A 21,656-nucleotide genomic window follows, 5' to 3' on the forward strand; every position below is an offset into this window, starting at 1 on the left:
CCGGAAATTTCACAGCAGAGTATCAAAATTACCCTGTGATTCGCCAGATTAAAGGCTTCTTACGTTTCTATTAAGCGTCAGGCTAGCTCGACTTCGTTTCACGTGCATTCGAGCAATTCCCCTTTCGTTCGGACTTCCTTCCACGAGGTTACAAACCCCAAAACTATCGAAAACTTATGGAAATTAAATCGAGGACATCTGCGTGCAAGGATTGACAATGTTTTTTTTTTTTATCGAATTCATAATAATAAATAATTGCTCTCTCTTGTCGGTTTCTTTCGTTATCAATTACTATTCGAACGAATCGCTGGCTATCTCTGGTAATAGCAATCACGATGATTGCCGATCATTAGCGCAACATCCATTGTGTCTCTGACCCACTGGCAAAGCGTGAGATTTGATCGCGAGCAACGCCATCGGGCCGGCCATAATTACAGATGAATTATAGAAAACCCTCCCGTGGTTTTCTTCGTTCTCGATCGATCTCAGTCGTTCACGCAATTACGCGCGACGGACAGTTGCATAAAACGTGTTCTTTGTTTGCTGGAGAAGAAAAGCCCCAGCAATTAATAGGACGTATCGCGTTCAGCTTTGTTTTCCCGCCAACGTTCGATACAGAGAGACTGGACTTATCGATCTCTAAGTCTGGTGTCCGAATATGGGACGAAAATACCGATCCAGGATTATCTGTTGACCCAGTGTATTCAATTGTGTCCAGATAGCAGGGATGGAATTGTATGAAAGTTAACAAAACTAATACTTCTGTATACTCGAAAATTAAAGTTATTAAGATCTAATAATAGACTCGACGATTATTCCTAAGTGTTTTAGAAAACTGCCAGCCATAATTGCACGGACGATGACAATTTAGCGAATTACACGATCAAGTAGACTACGCAACCTTCAATCTAGACAAACAGCGTAGACTGTATCAATTATTATATAACTATCTTCGATTGTTCCCTGTCGTGTGAAAATCGTTGTCCTATAAAACGAGAAAATGAAGCCAGAGCTCGAAGAAAAAAAAAAAAAAAAGAGAGAGAAAATAGTGGCTAATCAACGACGGACACGTAGCGTCGATTGTTCTACGCAATTTACTAATTTAATATAATTACGGTCATCTGGGTAAGCATCGATCGAGCATTTATTCGAGCGTGCTCTTCAGGGTCGCTGCTTGGATCGACCTTGGTCTCGGTTGTTTCTTCGATAGGAAAAAGAAGAAAATGAAACGATGCTAGGTAATCGTTACACTTGAGTGCGTAATAAAAATGAAAAATGGAAAAGAACTATCGGTTCACCCTAAAGCTCAAAAAAGATTAATATATATTGGTATGTACGCGTTCATAGTTCATATCGATAGCTTCTTCCGGCCACGTAAACGCGCCTATGGGACTCGGAGGGTTAATACCCCCGAATAGGTTCGCATAACGAAGGTTCCCAGGGTACATTGATGGCTCCATCGTCGTCCACGACCTTGCGATTCCGCGCGTTTCCGTCCAATCCGTTTTAATCGATGCAATTGGAGCTCACGAGACTTTCTCATTAGCCGAACACACGGACGCGGAGGAAACGATCCGCGCTCCGCGACGCTCTATAGCCGCGAAGCGTACGGAACCGAGGCGCTCATTGAAAAGCTTCCCCACGATGCACTCGGCCAGATGCATGCCTCTCCCCTGCCGTCCGCGCCCTTCCCCCCGGCGGGCGATCCAGAAGATCTGTCAATACCGTGGCTGAATCTGAAAAAGCGTCATTCATCGCGACGTAGACAGAGGCCCTTCGTCGATAATGAGGGTGGAAGATGGCGGATCGACGCTGGAACGGGGTTGGCGGGCGTAGTGAAGGGAGCTGGGAGGGTGGGGGATGTTCCCATTTTTCTTTCTCGCTGCTGGCGAAGTTAAGGTTGTAATTGTAACGGAACCATTAAAACCCAGCGACAGTATCCTCCGGGGCAGATATTAGGCACGGCCTCGATTCGGTGCGGCGCGCGGCGGTGGTGGGCCGCGCAGTGATAAAAGTATCGCCGTAGTAGTAGTAGCGATAGTAGTAGTAGCGATAGTAGTAGTAGCAGAGCGTCGTACGCGCGGTAGTAGTACGAATAGTAGTAGTACGGAGTGGTAGTAGGTGGTCTCTCGCAGGCCACAGTTGCAGCGGAATTGAAGGGTGGGGGGAGAGAGTGCGCGAGACGGAGGAGAAGTACAGGGAGGGGAACGCGCAGGTCGGCTCTCCGGTTGCAGCGCTCCGTAATGAATGGTGCATCGCGCGCGGGGCAACGCCCTGTCAGTCAGCCAGCTGACTGAAATGAACCGAATCGAACCGAGCCGAGCTCCACCGAATCCGTCCGAACGCTCCGACCCGTCGCGCTTATCGCCCGCCACTCCCCGATTACGAGTAGCAACTTTGAAATTTCCTGCGACGCCGTTCGACCAATCGCGACGCGGTGTTCCTTTTTAATTTCTTCCACCGCTATTCTTTCCTCCCCACCGTGACCAATCGCGCGCCACGATCGACGATGGTATCCTTTTGCTACTCGCGACCGTGTCCCGGGGTCTTTGAACCCTGCTACGTCAAATGTTAGCAACGAGAAAAACAACCACGTCCGGGCTCTCAACATTGTTCGCATTTGCACGCGGGCAGGACGCTTGCGATAAGGTGGTTGGTGGCCTACTACGTGTTTTCGTATCGATCTGTAAACTACGCTCGTTTGTTTATGCTACATAGTGTATGGAAGGTGGTTCAACCCTCGAGGCGACGTTTTCCAAAATGGTGGCCGTCTTACGGCGCTGGGGATGCGAAAATGGGTTGTCTCGCTTGAATTCTCCTTTTTTAATGAGAAAGGGGCAGGATTTTGTTTGAGAGAGATAGAAGATTAAAATGAAATTAAAAGGGTCGAAATGAAAAAATCCTGAAGCACCTCGACGTAGTACTAATTGTGCCGCGCATTTGATCTAATAGCGTTCGTTTATACGGCCCTACATAAGTATGTATAACGAGACGGAGGATTAAGTGTTTCCTTCGCTCCGTGTTAAAATTTCTCCAACGTCGCGTCATTAGTCGTTACTCGACGAGCGGGGGAGGCCGTAACGAAGAGGAAAAAAGCGCAAAAATGTTCGTCTCGACAGATCGCCTAAGCGTGTCGGCACGACGAGATCGCGACGCCTGAGCAAACGAAAGAAAAGAAAGAAGAGAGGCAGCTCTCGCGACGCTAATCGCAGTCATCCCCCATAAACTGTTCGTCCCGACGACCCGATCCGGTTTCACGTTTACGTACACGCTCGCGTTCAGTCGTTCCCCAGCTCCATCCTCGTCTCGATAAGGGTGTGCCTTCGATTCGTCGATTCTCGAAACTGTGCCGACCCGTAAATGGGCCACTCCTGAAAGGCTCAGGAACAAACCGTTCCCCGACAAAGGCGGAACTTTGCGCGACGAACTTGGATCATTTCGTTTCAACGATTCCAGAACGGGTTCAACGGGCGCAGAGATGGGCAAAATTTCATTGGAATAATGGACCGCGACCAGAACCGTCGTACAGCGATTTATTCGATACGCTTACTCGACTGGACAGCTCTGAATTTTTATTTCTCGTTGCATACTTTATAATTTAAATGATTGCATTCGTTCAACGAGGGAGGAATATAAATGCATTAGTCAAATTCGACTCTTTTACTTTCGAGTGTAAATTACAAAAAAAAAAAAGAAAAAAAAAAGAAAAGAGAAGAAAAGAACTGAGAATATCATTGAATATTCTTGACTTGAGAGTTTCTGAGTCGAGAAGGTTAGTCTATGGACAGAATAATTTACATACAAATTTTGCCCGTCTCTGGTTCTCGAGAAATATGTTACCAATTTTGAAACGTTGTCCGTGCAGCCTCCAAGCGTTTAGCTACTCGTGGTTTCGAGAGGAATCCTACGTACCTGCAACAGAGAAGAAAATATAGGTTAGCTATATGGGTTTACGACGGGCAGTGAAATTTCAGAGTGGCGTGGTAATTTAACTATGGATATGACTCTCCTATTGGCGTACTCCGAAGAGTGCATTCTATAAATGGGGCTAACCTTAAGGGTTCGAGCCTTCGTGTCAGAATCTTCCCGTGAGTATAGGTTTTCTATTCTGGACGATGTTGAAATAATTCTGCCAGGTCGTCTGAATAATTACGCGAACTTATTTTTGGAGTAGTAGTACGCTCACCAATCGATAGGGGAATCTTTCATTGCTAACTTTGAAGGGAAGGATGCTTATTAGCGTGGTGAGTCCACACCTACACGGAAATTTATGCTTTTGTTACGTTTCATTAAAAACTTCAATTTTGAAGGGTAAGATTAAATTGATGGAACAGAGCAGAGCTGAACCCTCGTCTTCAGAATCACTCCATCGACGTTTTACAATAGAAAAATTCCACCCCACCTGTGTTTGATTGAAAACCAAAGTCCTGGAGCATCCCTTAAGAAACTTTTTAGTGTCCGGGAGAAGAGGATCGCGTTTCTGAGATAATCGACAGAGAACAATGGTTTAACACGCATGAAAACCGCCTTGTCGTGGGTGAAGTTAGAGGGTTGATCGAACGGAGGCAACGAACTTGCTGGAGGCTAGTTTGATTCGAGCCCTGTAATAGATAGAGGTGCCACGAGAAGGGGGTTATTTGGTTTTGGTGCTTCCCAGGGTGAGTTTCAGCTCTGGTGCAACCGACACGGGTTGGGCGAGGGCAACTGGCGTGACGTCACGCCCTGCTCGGGGTACTGCACCGCAGAAAGGAGAGGATGCAGCGCGATCGGGAGAGAGGGATGACCAGCGGGAGTGGGATCCGGAGAGAAGCCAGCAGATACACCCGGAAAGAGTGCAGGGAAAAACTGGAAACGTTCTTGCACGGAACTTTCCCGGCCGGAACGTATAAAATTTTCTCGCTTTTCACAGTTGGAATGCGTAATCAAGGATTTTAAGTCTCGCGGAGGAAATTTCTTTTATCGCAGCGCAATTGTGTAGGGGTAGGTTGAATTTATGCTGACACGTGCGTGTGTGAAAGAGGCGAGGTTCGGCTGATGCAGCGTTTTTAAACCTGGACTCGATATGACACCCTCTGGGGTGAAAATTTTCCAAAAAATTTAGGGGTGGCCGGTATTTAAGAATCACCCACGCGATTTTCTGATAAAATACTTTCGACATGAAATATAGCACTTCCCTGTGTCGACATCTCATTCAATCACTCTTAAGATTTCAGATAAAACAGAGGTCATCGAGGAGTCCTCGTACTCCTGGACTCGGAATCCTCCAAAACCTCGCTCGTAAAAAAATCTGACCGATAGCACTGCTCCTCCGTCGATGCCACCCAGGGGAGAGAAGAATATGAACGGAAGGATGTGGAAAAAATCAAATCGAAGAGCCACCTCGGTGGGGGTGGAACGTAGCGGAGGGGGTGGACGGGTAGTGGCTCGATATAACGAAAAAGGAAGAGGGGATTACGAAGAACGATAAACGAAATAATAAATGAAACAACGAAGGGAGTAAAAAAAGAGGAAAAGACAGTATGACGAAACTGCGTGTAAGAGACAAAGGGAGAAGAAAAAAGAAGAGTGGAAAAGGCGGGAGAGAAAAAATAGCGAAGGGAGGGGTGAAAGGAAAAATGAGAGTAGCGTAAGAGCACGAGGGAGGTGAGGGGAGGTGGGAGAGGAAAGGAACCGTAGTAGAAAGGAGCGTCGCTCGGGCGAGTGGAATATCGAGCGACGTCCGCCGTCGGGATGCCGACCCACGCAAACCGTGACGTCACGGCGACGCGTCAGCTGCTGCTTCCGCGCAGTGCAAACCGTGCGGCCAGCTTTGTGGACCCCACCGGCTTCTCGTCTTCCCGGATCTGCGCCGGGTCTTCCTCATTCTGTTTGCACGGACGAAAACGTGGTCGCCGCATGCGGCCGGTTATGTGCACGCTGCTCCCCCGTACAGCTCCATTTTTCCCCAACTTTCACGTGGAAAATTACACTGACCACGTATCGCACTCATTAACAGTTATCGATGTTCGAAATATAGATTTTTCAATTTATATTTCTAGGTAACTTCATAATAAGTTATTATTATACAAAACTCTTTCTGTATTTTACTATCTGAAAGATTACTTACGATCATTTTTAATGAAATTTTAAATAAAGTGTCCCGTAGTAGGATGCTACCACAGGTTAACGTTTTATTCGCATTCGCATACCAAAGGAGCCGTTTATTACGTACGAATACGCAAGGCCTTTTAAATGTCCCAACAAGGAAAAGGGGATTTAAATCGCGAGACTGGGAAGACCAATTTCCTGTGAAACGTCACGCAACGAAAGTAAGTCACCAGCAGAAACAGACCAGGAAATCGCATTTTACTGAAATCCAGCTGATTTCCGGGTTTGCATTCCGATGACATTTTTATTCGTATTTATCTGGTTTTAATAAAACGATCTGCTAACTTGAAGATACAGCTTGAAAATTCTATATCGTTTACTATCACCGCGTTGCCTACCACCGATCCTGGAGGAACGAAAGACGAACGTCTCTATCGCACGCATCGACGTCAGAGTTCGATATAATTATCACGAATTCCGTAGCGAAGTCTGGTTTAATTCTGTGCTTGAATAATTTGTCTCGAGAACCGTTGTACGTTCATTACGGTAGCCTCGTGCGACGCTTGCTCCATTGGAAAGTGGTACGAGTCCATCTTTTTGGAAAATGCTTCCAAGAGGATTCGAATTGCTGCAGCCTGAGTTTTATTAGCCTTCAATACCGCGCGCCTCGAAGAGTTAAGGAGCACCCTGACCTCGGCAGATAGGTATCGCGATGCATCATCTCTGGCAGCCGCCGTTTTCCCGCCATTTTAGTCGCAGACAGGAAACGGTCGGCGTAGCGGGCGTCTGGTTTAACCCGGAAGTGCAGCGGACGACGAAGAGAGAGAATGACGAGCAGACGGCGGGAAGTGGAGGACGACGAGGAGGCGGGGGTGGAGAGAGAGAGAGAGAGAGAGAGAGAGAGAGAGAGAGAGAAACTCATTGTCTATGAATTCCTGGCGGCCTTCCGCCTGGGCGTATCTCCTCGCGACCGGATTGACTGCCTACGAGCGGTCGCGTGCGTCTATCCGGTACACGCGGCTACTTTCACGTACCGACGCCGTGCAACGACGCGAAATTCCAATCTCTGCCGCGATAAAAGTCCGCCTACGTGTCACCTACCGCGGTCGCAGACTGGGACACAGTTGGCAAACAGAAAAATACTCGAAAGATTGCAAAAATTGGAGGAGGAGAGAGCAAGAACTTTTCAGGGATACTGTAAAGCATACTTTCAATATTTTTCAGTTAAAATTGTTTCAAGTAATGTTATACTTTCGTTACAATTATTGAATGACCACCAGTACCACATTCTCCACCAATCAAACAAACAGTACATACTTTTGAATTTTGATCACACCTGTAGCTTTACAGTTTACGCCTGATCCTAACACGTCCTAGGACCACATTTAGAAACAAACCAAAGTTACACTCTTTCCTCGTCTCCGAAACGCTCCCTAAAATTTCGACCAGCTTCTCACCCAATGACAACGCGGTTTCCCCTCGTCGATCCACAACGAGTTAGCGAAAGAAGCCCGAGAACACTCGGCGGATCCCCTTCGCCGCAGACGGAGCCGCAAGTACGCCAATTGGCTAACGCGATAAATGAGTGGAATAAAACGAATTGACCGTACGATAGGTTAGGAGCATCAGCCGGTCGACCAGTCAGTCAGGCTTCCTGTGACGCATCCGATTGAACGACCAAAGAGGAATGAGACGCAGTATGCGACTCGCCTGGTACCACCAGACACTGGACGCCTCTCTTTCACGTGTTTCGCGTTCGTGCCACGTGGGTGGCACGTACACCCATGACGAAACTCATTATCGACGATCGATCGAATGATTCATCGCCGTACCACTAACCTTCCGCTTCCTGATTTTACCTGCAATTAGAACGACCGTGCTAGAAACCCGCTAGGTACACAATCCTGTTTGCCAGCGAGTGCCTCTCGTCCTGTCCACGCACGTGATCCAGAGTCCTTTGAGACACGGAGACGACCGAGTGGAAAGATGGTGGATGGTACTTCCAGCATGAAGTAATCTAAGCAAATGCTTTTATAACACGTGTGAATTTATCTATCCATCTTCTGTCCCAATTTTCTTCCATTCCTCAGCTTTCTCAATTGCACTTCGTTCTTGTGTTCCTTTTTTTTAAATTATTTCTTCTTTCTCAAGGTTCCATTTTCCTTGCAGAGTTTCCTACGGAACCTGGGCGGCTGACAGCCCTTTGTCAGCGTGTCAAAAGTCAACGACCTTTCGGCTTACTCCAGTGACCAAGCGGTGGTGGCACTCGGTGCATGCAAAGCACGGGGGTAGGAAAATCGAGCGTGCAGATAATGGCCGGGGACCGTGTACGGACTTTCCTCTGTTGTCGTTCGGTCGAGTAAGTAGTCGACTCTGGCGAGGCTTTTCAGCCTTTCCCGGTAATGGCCGTTCAGGGGTTTACGCTTCGTCGGGCAATGCGACGGGATCGATCAGCGACCATGTCGCGTTATAACGTCCCCCCTACGACCGAACGAGTGCTATCGTTTTCTTGTCGATACCAAGGAAGATTACGGAGACGTTTGTGAAGCGGGAAACAGTAGGAAACGAGAACTCCGCGGGGGTGTGCGCGACCGAGTCTCTCCGGTGTATCAACCGAGACAACAGGTTGGAGAACGAGGAGAAGAAGCCAGCCAACGATGGTATGATCTATTCATAGATCGTCGAACGTGAAAGAACGCGGCGGACCAGCCGCGGATGAGCAAATTCATGAATCGTTCCTGCCACGCGAATGCGCGGACTGGTACAGGGGATGGCATAATAGGGGGAGATAGCGAGGTAAAAAAGGGATGCTAACTGCTTTCGCTGGAATCGTTAGTTTGTCTGAAAAGTTTCTTTCCTTTTATCGAGAAGTAACTCACGAAAGAAACTATAATGTTGCTCGTGTAGAGAAAGGGGTTGTGTTTTGCACCCCTTAGTTTATTTTCTCTGACTAGTTTTTATATTTATACCACCCTCGCGCCATTCTCCGTGCAGTTCGTATTATTTTCTCGTCAGGTTTGGCTAATTTCCACTGATTTCGCACTTGTTATTCCGGGAGGCTTTCAGTGAATTCATTATCGTGTTTGCGCTTCCCTTCATTCTATTCCCTGGCAGGTTTTACGGCCGCAGCTTCAATAAGATGCTTCGTTGAGAAAATACCTCTTGTACGCCCGCGCCGAATCATGCTGTCCAAACAATCGTTTGCACTCTCTGTAAAACATTGTGCGATGTAGCCTTTCGACTGTTAGTTTGTTGCCAAATCGTACCAAGGGGTTCTTGTTTTGAAACGTTCACGTGTGTTTGCAAAAATTCTCGATACTATTTAAATTTCGGAGATTCCTTCTTCACTGAAAAATTTGATAACTGTCCTAAGAGATAATCGAGAAATAGAAAGAATTGAAGATGTACATGCAAGTGTCGTGCGTTTAAACATTCTCCAGATGTCATTAGGAGACTGTAACGTTTCAATTCGAAGCCGAGACATTTTTCTTTTTTCGGAAACACGTTTCGAAGAATTGATATCGTCACGAGTATAAATAAATCGACCTTGACAAACTCGAGGCCATATACCAGTTTTCGAGCAAAGAAAAATGGCGCGATGCATTACAGTGGACGCGGTGGGGCAGAAGGAAAAGGTATGAAACGATGATGGCCGTTAATCAATGTCAACCTGCATGTACGCTGGAATCTACAAATGCATCGAGGTCACGATATCCAACGAATCTAATCACGAACTTGACTCGATAGGAATACGGAAGGCTCCCCGCGGGGCTAAGCTCGCGGTTTTGACGACCGCCTGAACAGATTCGTCAGCGGCTAGTGAAAGGTCGTCTTCGTTGTCTCGTGTAAGAAATGCATCGGTACGAGGGAACGCAGACGATCGCAGACATCTGGAGATTCGTTGCTTCGACTGTTGCGTACGATTAGCCCAGAAATTACACGCTGCCAATCCAGCGGTCGGGCCAACTTGCGCCGGAATCAAACATGTCTGATTACCGTGAGAAATGCCGTTTTCTCATGACTCGAGGTATGCTCGCGGTGAAATTGTTTTAAACGTTTTGTTAACGGGGAATCTGTTTGCTTGAGAACCACGCGAAAACGTACATTATCAAACGGGTAATTGACTTATTCCAAACGAGATTCTAATCATCTTTTAAGGAGATTTTAAGCATACACAAAAAGCGCGTTAGTCCGGGAACTATTTTCCTGGGTAGAAAAAGGAGAATATTTCTTGTTATTTAAAGCGGTATTTCAACCGAGACGGTTCGAGCGTACCGCAACAATATCCGCATAAAGAATACAAAACGATCGCGATATCGCAGCCTTGGTCTTCGCAATGCTTGGAAAGGACGAAATCCTCGCGAGGACGCTTATGAAAAACAAAAACCGAACTAGTTCGCCTTCTTGTACGCAACGACAAGAAACGCCAAGGACGATGCGTTTGATCTTCGCTTTCAAATGCAAATTTAATGGCAAATTGTTCGAAAACATATTCCCTTGAATGTTAATGAAATATATAGGCATCTCTTTAAAGACTCGCATAAAGTGACTCAGTCAACTGAGTAATATGCTTGAATAAATTTTGAAATTCTGTTTCGTCTTTCCACGGATCTCTAATAATTCCATCAACGACTGCATCTCATTGATCATTGTTCCAATTGTTTTTAATGTGGCCTATAAAATTTCTAACTCGACTCTTCTTACGATTAAAGAACGATAACTCTAAACGCTTAATCTCAACATATCGGCGACTTCATTTCCTCCAACCCTTGCCCAATCAATTAATTTCCAAAGTTCCAAAAATCCTGTCGACCAACACGTATCATCTTCAAAATTTTATCCACGTAGATCCATCAACGACGATCCAAACCGAAAGGACACCCGCGTACGCGCAGCGAGCGATTTATCTTCGGTTTACTCGAGCACGAGGACAGGACGTCGCAATACCTCCGAAGGCGACGAAGCAACGATATTCCTGATGCGAAACTGGCTGTCGGTGGAGAGCAGACGGCGCAATAGATCTCGCTGGAAGGTGTACGACGTAATTCCATGGAAATAGAAATCCTTTCGCCGACATCTTGAGCCGGCGTTGGTCGCGGTCGATGGCAGCGGAAAAACGGCGCCCGCCGCTAGTGAAACTGCATTCTTGTCAAGTACGTTTGCGGCGATCGTAACCAATCATTATTCCACACAAGGTGAACCAGCGCTGCTTTCCCAGGAAGCATGCGCGGAAATCAATTTTAGGATCGTATGCGTCTCGAACTCCTCGGAAGCATGTCAGGACACGGTCTAAACGTTCACTGTGGATGAGCAGGTGGTTGGACTCTTCTTGTCCGATCGTGGCACTTTTCATGTTTAGAGTAGTAGTTTAACCTCGTAGAAATGTTCACGAATTTCCTAGCCCTCACGAAACCCTAGCAGTCAACAAGATAAAGAACTTTCAAATTCCCACAACTACTCAAGTCTGATACCTGCAAACTTTGAGATTAAGTTACCACCAAGTTACTACTAAACAAATATTTCTATTTCGATCGAACGAGCAATAATGAACGAGGTAAACAATTCGTTCACTCTGTCTGTCGCGATACGAAGGTTCAAGAACAGCGATCCCCGTACACATTAGGCTCGCGAAAGCTCGCTTGGTTCGTTCGGTTCTATCGACTTTTCAGATCCGCATACCTCTCCCGTGAACCTTGACTATTCTGTTTGCAACACCTCGTGGCGTTCCTACCTGTCTTTCCTTCTTTCTTCCTCCCTTTCTCTCCCCGCTTTGTCTATTTATCTCCTATTCATAGCCAACGATCTACCGATGAATCTGCGCCTTAGCATACCGTCGCTCTCGTTTCTTTCGCGGCTCGCCAGCCACTTTCCAGGCCACGGCGTTGGACAGGATCTTCCATTCCTCATTCTGCCAGGATAGATACGAGCGAACTCGGGCGACTGAGACGTGTATACATCGAAAGCCTCGTCTATCGGCACCTGACTACGGATTTCTTCCCAAGTCCCTTGATAATTGCGTAAGCAGAGCTCCATGAAGTTAATAATAAATTAATACAAATTTTATACTTGAATTTCTTCGACATCGAGGGATTCTTGATCTATAGAAGCGTTTTAAACGTGTCAGGACTCCGGAAATTGTGGAATTTCCACTGACGTTGAATGTCTCTATCGATATCTCCGACATAATCGACTCAACGAACGTTGTCACGCCTCTCAGACGCAGCGTCGATTTTATTTATGCATTGTCTGTTCCGTTTTGAGGTCAGACACGCGCCATTGGTCCTGAACACGGGGCTGTGTCGGCGGAACGAAAATTACACGGCCGGCAAAACGAAGTGCCGGTCTAATTGTTTCAATTACATTCGCCAGGAACTGCTACCGCCATGACGGAGGAAGTCGCTGGGATTCGCGGTATCGCTCGAACCGTCTCCAGATTTCCACGTGGACAAAACGTACGCGTATTTTATTAAAAATATTAAGATACAAAAACTGATAATCGGAAATGTCTCAAGCCCTTCGACGTGTATAATTGAATCGAAATTTTCCATAAATTCGACGAGACAGAACAGAAGAATTGGAAAAAGTCCATCAGGCATAGCCTACAGGAAGACCATCGATGGGTCGGCAATCCACGGTTTCGCGGCATGGAAAATAATGCTTGGAGGGGCTCGTAACTTTGTCTTTAACCCGATTCCCTGGCCATTATCCAATGTGGGCGCCCTGGGCAGTTTCCATTACGACCACGTACAAGAGTAACGCGACCGGGGCGACAATAAAGTGCCGGAAGTCCAGGAAATCAAATTCGCCCGGAGAACGTGTTTCCCGTGAATAATGTTGACTATACTTTTCCACCGTATGCCAAGTACCGAATCACCGTGGACATTACGTGCCATAAAGAATGCTTCTGAACGATGCTCGCTACGCGAGGGAATTTTTTCTTGGAACTGAGGTAAAAACTCGAAAAGCTTAGATTTAAGTTTAAATCTACGACTGTTCAAGTAACATGTTCCAGATGCTTCCTCCAACATAAAATTCCTCTCTGATTAGAAGGTTTAATTATTCCGCTTGGAGATTATTTGGGTGCTGCCTCTGAAAAATTTCTATGAAATTGTGTGAATAGAAGATGCAAGAAAATAAATAAAATTTGCGCTGTTCAAGCCTGAAAGCCCCGACTACTCAGACATTTTTCTCTGCTCCAAAGTGTTAAGAGCGAGAAAATTTGATACGTTTTAACCTGACACCGTGGAAGTTCAGCAACATCGTTGTTGCCAGGCTTTTTCCACGGGCAAGTGGAGTCGGACGAGCAGTCGAACCACGCCCAACATTGTTCCAGAAGAGGGACAAGCAGGTCTCCAGCCGTCTGGTCGTTGCTCGTCGTTGCAGATCGAGTATTATTACCGGCTCATAAATACTTCTCGCGCGAAACTACGATGCGGCTATCCCGTTCCCTTCTTTCTCTTTCCGCGATGCATAACCGCCTCGTAGATCCCAACAAGACGGCGGAATCGCATTGGACGTATGATTAATGCCACGGCGATCTGCCCGCCGCGAATCGAGATCGACGAATCGACGATCACTGGATGCATTTATTCGGAAAACTATCCAAAACGAGAAATTTAGAACTATTTAGAAAATGCTTTTCATAAAATAATTTATATTTAATCAAAGAACAACCACGTAAAATTTTATAATATTAAAATCTTCCACTTAATAAATTCACGGAACAACTACCTTAATTAAAAAATTACACTAACTCGATGATTTCTATTTGCCTCAAGCCTCGAAACCCTATCCCACGGCTAATTGCCAAAGAAATTTCGCATCGCAGGTATTTATCAAGCTCACACATCGATATTAGCCTGTCCACTAACGATGAATCTTTGATCTTGAAAGTGTCATTGGAAAAAGCGTCATTTCCGTTTCATCGTCACGCGAATCACGGCAACTCGTACCTCGAAACGTTTTGAAATCGTATCCCAAGCATTCGTTACGGCGTAACATTCAATTTTGTTAATTGCAACGCGCGCACGAGCCCCCGAGCTTGTTTATTCCATTTCGTTTTATTCGATTCGATCGGGCAACGAGAAAGAATACCTCCTTGTCAATTTGCCGTTTGAACGGTCCGCGTATGGTTGCCGTGATATTTATTTAAGAGAAAAAGAGCAACGACGCGAGGTGTGGCGCGGCGCGAAATGCTCTCTCCCAGGCCCATAATTTACTGGCGCCATAAGTAACGCAATGGATTGCAATCCGTTCTCGCGTGATCTGTTTTTGCGCTCCTATCCCCGTGTCGGTGCATTCATTCATGATTGTACAATTCCAATCGAAATAAACACCGCTAACGAAATATGCTCTTACGTAACATCGATCTTGCTACGTTTCGTATTCGTGCCATTTGTTACGCTTCTATTTAGCAAATTGTGTAACGATCGAATTCGCGTGTTTAGCGCAGAGGGAGATACGATGCGAACATTTTTTTGTTGTCGGAGTCCCGTGAAGAAACACGTTAACCCTTGCAAAATTAAAAATAATTCTAGGGTAGAAAACGGAGCACGGTTAGATTTAGCTGGTTGTACACGTAGATTGTGATAAAAAGGACGAAGTATCGCGAACACGCTCTGCGAAATCACAGTCACATGCGTATAGTAACATCGCATTCGCATTATAAAATCGCGAAAAATCTTCTTCTCAGCGACAGGCTTACGTGTCTGTGGAAAGAAAGAAAGAACTTGCCGTGGAATTCCGAGCGAGTGTTGCGCGGGTCATGCTCACGCGAGCGCTAAGAATCGAGCTCGTTCGCTCGTTCCACCGTCCTGTGCCCTCACATATACTTCTGCACACCGTATCTGCGCTTTATTTACACTCGATCGAGCCTTAAGGTGGAAATTCTACGCGCTGGCAACGCTCGAAGGGCGAGAAAAGTGGTATTACCACCGGGACAGAAAGTTTTCCTCTGGGAAAACTACCTTCGACGCTACAGGACAAAAGGAATGTTACGGAAACCTTGTATTTTTTCTCGTTTCCTGATACCTTCGCCTCAGGATCCCTGAAAATTTCTGCTCCTAACTAGGATATGCCATTGAAAATCAATTATTACGAGTTCGAGAGAATAAAATAGAATATTTCTTATCAGAGTTGCAAATGTTTCTGGGAGGGTAGATACGGAACAAATGTTCTTCGCTATTTTTTAACAGAACACGCCTTTTCCGTGTCTGCCAATAATTATAAGAGTGGTTCGAATAATAATCCCGAGAGACTGAAATTTATCACGCAGCGTTACGTTTATCTACGCCAAGGAACTATTTGGGTTGCCCTCTGTTGGAACTAAGGAACGGCCGTAACCATTATTGAAAAGCATCAACGTCGATCCTACGCGAAAGTGCCGCGAATAATACGCTCGATGCGCGGATGAAAGCCAATGGAACGGAAGTCGAGAAATGGAAACAACGTGGGCGTGAAAGTTCAAGAAGTCGACGACTTTCGATCATCCATCATCGATATGATCCAAGAAACTAATGCGCCTTTATCAGCAATTCCGGGAGCGTCGTTTCCCGAAACGTCGCGTCCCTTCCCACTGAGGGACCCAAAGTCGGGCATAAATCAATCTTTGTTGGCAAACTCGAATGGAGGTCTTTCATCCAGGTGAAACTACCGATAATACGTATACGATTCAACAGTCTCCTTAAATGCACAAGTTTCTCTACGATAAATGGACAGTAACATGATCCGGGAACGGATATCTCAATGAGACAATGCTAATGCAACGATCAAACTTTTTTTTAAAATTACCGTTTTTGTTGTAAAACTGTTACCATCACATTCCTGACATTTTCCTGATTAAAATGAGACCAAACACGACGTAAGTCGCATCATATGTACTACATGTCTCATCGAAATAATCCCGGCGTTGATCGCCATTTTCGCGTGTCGTTCCGTCCTCTTCTTCATTCGCTGTCCTTCTCTAGACTCGAAGTTTGTTGGCAAAACATTAGAAGAATGTTGCATCGACTGAAGGAGCCATGCAAAATCGGAGACCCAAAACATTGCACTCGAGGTTTTTATGTGTTTACACTTGCCAGGTGTCGAGCGTCAAACGTAGAAAAGGACAGATAGCGAGAGGAGAAAGAGGTCCGAGAAAAAGAAAACATTCGACAGAAGCGTATCAATCGGTTCGGATCATATTACACCGGTGTTCGGGGTTACTCGGGCGAAACTACGGGCAAAAGAAATGTGAATGGGCTGGAAGCAGGGGGTGGGTATCTGAGAGATATACAAAGTGTCCACAGCCTAAGTAATACGGAGCTTTAACTCCAAAACTATCGGCCGAATGCAAAATTTCAAATATGGAAATTGCATGGTAAAATGGGGCTCATGTTTCAGCGAGAAGGAATTTTCGTTTAGTTTGTTATTTAACGAGATATGATGGTCAAGTTTCGTTTTTCGAATGGAACTATATATTTTTTGTTATACCATGCGATAGTACATTTCAAGACGAATTCGTTAAGCTTTAATGTATTTACCCGATTTTTATTAGTTTTCAAGCTGTAACGCTTCAAAGTTTGCTAATTTTCAAGGAAAAAACTTGGTTCGGCCCCGGGCGGTCTTATTGGTGCTGTAAGCACCATGCAGTTTTTGAAATCTTGTATATGGTACTCTATGTTTCCCCAGTACTTGTGCAATTTTAATATTTTTGTGGAACAACCATATTTCTTGCGATTAATTAAATCCACATTTGTTTATTTTTATATTTCAGCCATGATTAATATTCATAACTTACGGATATTAACGCACGACCTGAAAGTTTAACTGCAATTGCACTAAACATACGGTTTGTCGAATAATTGCTTAATTACTCAGTAGCCCAACGAGGGGCTAGAGAGACGTAAGTATTTCTCTTGGTATATAATTCAAGCATCAACGTCACGAGGTAATTATATAACTCGAGTAACAGCGAGGTTCAAACAAACTCACCGCGATTCTTTTAAAATAATTTCGTGGAAAGAGAAGATTTTTGTGTATAAATCGCTTCCAAGAATTCGCGATCCGAGGAAAAATATCCCGATCGCGGAAGTTCCTCGGAGATTTATAGCCACGACAAAGGCCATACGGCCGCGAACGTCGACGCTTCGTGAATTTTAGCACCTTCTTACCGTTCCCTCGGCAAACATTTTTCCACCATCCTCGAATATTGAGGACAGTTCCGTTTACCGTCTCTACGTTTCACTTAGCGCGGCGTGCCTCTCGCGTTTAGCGCAACAGCCGCTTCAACCTAAGTGTTAATGAGACACCTGCGGGCCGATAAAGGAGGGGAACCCCCCCCGAAATGGGTTATGGAGCTCCGAAACTTCCGCGTACGACGCAGATACGCATTCAAAACACCGTCGGAATTAAACTAAACTGTGGATACAAAAATACGCCTCCACTAGCCATATCCAGACTAAATGATTCTAAATGATTCTATTTTTAATTATCTATTTTGACTACGTAACGTATAATGCCTTTTAGTGACACATGAGAGGGGTTGTAAGTTCTTCGCGAGGAACGAAATTTACGAGGACCACCTGTAACGACCGAAACGCTGTCACGGCGAGGGACCTCGTGGTAATGGGTTGGTGAAAATCGACGAGGTGGTCGACACCGACAGGTGCATCCTCGGTGCATCATATTTATCACGGGCACGCCGATGATGAACGTGTGTGCTACAGGCAGACCATTCGTGATCTTCGCGAAGGGACGAAACAGCAGCATCGAGAGAAGATTTATAGAAATGATTGATGTCGACAAAATTACGTGGCTTTCGTGTAGGATGCAAACTATGTAGGATTAATAGGTAATTGATTTATCGAATAGATAATTTATTCCATTAATTTATTCCGATAGACTTGCTTAAATCAAACTGCATGTAAGTCGATGATTGAATGAAGTTGCAGAGAAGTTGTTGATTTTTTGAATAGGATGACCAAAGTTACATAGAAATATTGATGTATCGATCGGTACAATCGACTTTAAAATCGATTTAAAAAATACAAGGACCAACTTGTACAGGACCTTGTATAGGATAACATCGAAAATGGGAGAATGGTCCTCTAAAGAGCAGGTGCACGTTGCGCCGGGAGATTGGTGCATCGTATCGCGGATTGGACGGGCCGGCACGTCAATGAGGGATGTGCGTGCCATCGTGAGATCACGCGTAACTCTTTACACGCGCGCGCGAAACAGCAGCATTCAAGAACGATGGACGGGACCCGCTTACCTTGGCGAGGTCCTTCCACTCGCGGCTCTGGAATGCAACGAGCTACGTGGCCTCAAGAAAAAGAGCAGGAGAAGAACGCGAGGAAGAAAGAGGAGAGGAAAAGTAATAAGACGAAGAGGACGATTACGGGGAAGAGAGTCAGAGGTGGTCCAGCGCGAGGAATTGCGTAGAAGCGGATCGCACGCGAGCGAGGGAAGAGGAGGGAGCGAGTAATCGATGGGAATTCGCGGCGAGATGAAAAATGAATGGGGGAAGAAAATTAGATCGGTTTCTTGGGTTATTTTGTAATCGTTTTTTGGGGGTGGATTTAGAATTGCTTGGGAAAGAACTATAATTAAGGATAGAATACTCTCTGAGCTTGTAATTGGGCGCGATTATCATGATAAATTAATGATAAAGGGTTTGTCCTGGTCGAAACGAGCAAATCTTTTTTTGGTCTGAGAAATTTCTTCGATTCGGAGAAATTTGCATTTTCATTAACTCTGGCTCGTTTCCTTTCAGCTGAATTCCGCGCGTTATTAGACGCTAGAAAAGTTCCCGCTTGGATCGTGATTAGCTTCGGAATGCTTTCGGTAATCGATACGGAGATTACCGTTGGTTTACTCGCGAGTCGTACGGGAACGCAACTTACGTAACCGTCGTATATATTGCGTTACAAAAGCCTCGCAGTCAATCATTGGAAAGGTATATAATGATATATTTATCGGAAGCGTAATAACCTTCGACTTACGTGGCGCGCACGACTACGCAACTCCTGATGGCGATGACAAATGAAATCTTATTTGCATAGGAATGTAACGCGTGCACGACAAACTTCATTGAACCTAATTGCTTTAATCCGCGGAGTGCACGGAGGAAATTTCACTTACACGATCCGAACGAGCGAGATTTTCATCATTTTCGCCAAGCAAAGGGAAGAAGTTCTCTTAATTTTCTGAACAATTTATATTCATGTGAATATAAACTGTGAGCATTGAAAAACGTGAAAGTGTAAATAATGTAGTATGGAATCTTCATAAAAAATTTCATAACGACCAGTAATCTTCTCTGCGCCTAAAAATTCAAGAAAATTTTACGCGAATAAATTCTAAATGAAACTCATCGATGATACCTATCACCTATCGTAAATGTCACCCCCCAAAATACTTTCTTTTCACCCCGAAACTATTCTCCGTACACTCCATTCTTATCTCGAACTAGGAATTAGTAAATAAACGAGAGGTAGTAAACAAGTAGAAAATATGGGAGACGGACATGCTCGCGGTGGAAGCAGTGCAAGCAATCTGCGAGAACAATGTCGGGCTCGCAGGTACGTAAACTCGTAATGTAAATAATTCGCTGGCCATTCCGGGGCAATTGAGATATCACGGTGACATAACAATGCGACGCGTATGTACGCGCAGCTGGCACGCATTATCGCGAATCTCGTTCAGGCGTCGCGCATATTGCACGCGTTTCGCTGCGAGCGTGATATCACCTCTGCGTGCGAAACGCTGCATGGGTCGAACCAATGGCCCATGGATCTAGACCCATTGGGGATCGATATTAATTTCTAAGGGATCTCCTACCTTTTCGAAAATATTCTATCGGGCTGAAAAATGATCAGGAGACGTATAAAAGCCATCGCTTGGGGTTGGTTTGGTTGCGAGGGTTTAATTTTCATCTTGGAAAGGATCTAGATTCATCGAACATCGTGAGCTTTGATACTCAGGTGCGTGCACCTCTGGACGGAGGGGCGAGGTGAACAACGAATTCGATACTAGTAACGCAAGAGTATTTAACGCGCTACGCGTTCCGCGTACTGAGTCGCGTTTGGTTGACTCTCGTATCGATAAGATATCCCTGGCCAGAGCGATGAAACTCGAGACGGCGACGCATAAGCTCCGGGGCGATATACCGAACGATAACGATTGGCCCTATCACGCGTACCTGGAATCGGTATCATCTGGAGGGGTGGAAATAAAACGATGAATTAAGATCCCCTCGTAAACAGATCGTTCGTCTGTGACGTTATGGCTACGATCCTTCAGAGATTTCTCCAGCGCTCTCTCGTCGAGCTGATACGCTCCTGGAGCGAAGGTAGATATTTTCTGATTTGATAAATATCGGCAGGAGAAACTGAGTCATTGTGAATTCATATTCGTCGATGTGGAGACAATACTGGGGGTGTTCGTTCATCCTCTGGAAAATATTTCAAGGCCTGATTCTGCAGGGTTAATTTATATTACATAATGCATTTTCAATTTCTAGCCTATAACAACGTGTGGGACTCGTGGTACAGAATTTGAGTCAAACATGAAAAGCACGAGTCAGACAAATCATAGGGTAAAGGACGTTGACGTTAATTTGGATAGAAGAACGATTAGTGTCGCGAACGTATGAGAAGACCTGATGCACGGAGGACGCGACATCATGCATTTTACGAGTCGATACCTCGCCGTGGAGGTGCGCAGGTAAACGAGGAATAAGGTATCCTCGGTGCGCGAGATCGCGCGTGACTCAACATGTAAATGTTCGACGTTGTGGCTATTAATTTGTTACGTGTTTAACCCAAATAACCATTCCAGGACCGGTAGACGATGGCGCGTATTATGGGTGCAGCTAATGCATACGGCTACGTGAAGCGGCGCCAATCCCCATAAGGCGAAGTCTGCTCTCTGTGCTCCTGACTAGCGATGGGACCGATCCAATGACATACTCGTTGATATTCATGCGAATATCTGTGTCTAAAAGGAAGCAGCTGTTTTTCGCTGCCTAAACAGGCAAGCCTCCAAGGAGTTTCAAAATCATTTCTTCACCTTCGAATTTGTTTCGTTTAATTCATTTTTATACCATAACTCTGCTGTCACGCTCTCCAGAATTCTTTTAAATTTTCAAGCAAATCGTAACTAATTCGGGAACACGATAACCCTGAACTACGTTTTTTTTCTATATTGTTCGAAAAGCCCTTTTCTCTGTCACTGCTTTATTCTGTCGTTACCTCGGTACAGCGATAATTACAAGGGATAAGATTACAATCTCCCAGCGGCTCATTTTCCCTGGGATTTATTCCCCTGACGCACCACTGTCGAAAAATAAGAATGAGGGATTAGGAGCGAGAAATACCGAGGGGAATTAATCAGGTCAAAGAAGCAGGAAGAAGAGCAGGGTTGCGACTCCTCCGTGATTCTAACGGAGTCTTCGCGTTCCATCGTGCTCGCCCCTTTCATCCCCCTCGGATATATCTCGCGGCGGATCGATTACGGTAGATGCGACAGATTAATCTGCGATGAGAGATGCGCCGCTGGGCCGCTTGGTCGCGAAAAAAGAACTTCCC

General features: G+C 45.5%; 1 protein-coding gene across 1 annotated transcript in view; it reads right to left on the reverse strand.

Moving 5' to 3' along the window:
- Positions 1-2,561: 2,561 nt before the first annotated feature.
- LOC128890332 (helix-loop-helix protein 11-like) overlaps positions 2,562-21,656 on the reverse strand; it is a 96,061-nt gene continuing 76,966 nt past the window's right edge. The window contains exon 4 of the mRNA XM_054148730.1: positions 2,562-3,912. Coding sequence (XP_054004705.1) covers positions 3,877-3,912 — 36 coding nt within the window. The 3' untranslated portion in view covers positions 2,562-3,876. The remainder of the gene's footprint in view (positions 3,913-21,656) is intronic.

This window comes from Hylaeus anthracinus, unplaced genomic scaffold (genome assembly GCF_026225885.1).
Source record: "Hylaeus anthracinus isolate JK02 unplaced genomic scaffold, UHH_iyHylAnth1.0_haploid 12000, whole genome shotgun sequence".
Taxonomy (NCBI): domain Eukaryota; kingdom Metazoa; phylum Arthropoda; class Insecta; order Hymenoptera; family Colletidae; genus Hylaeus; species Hylaeus anthracinus.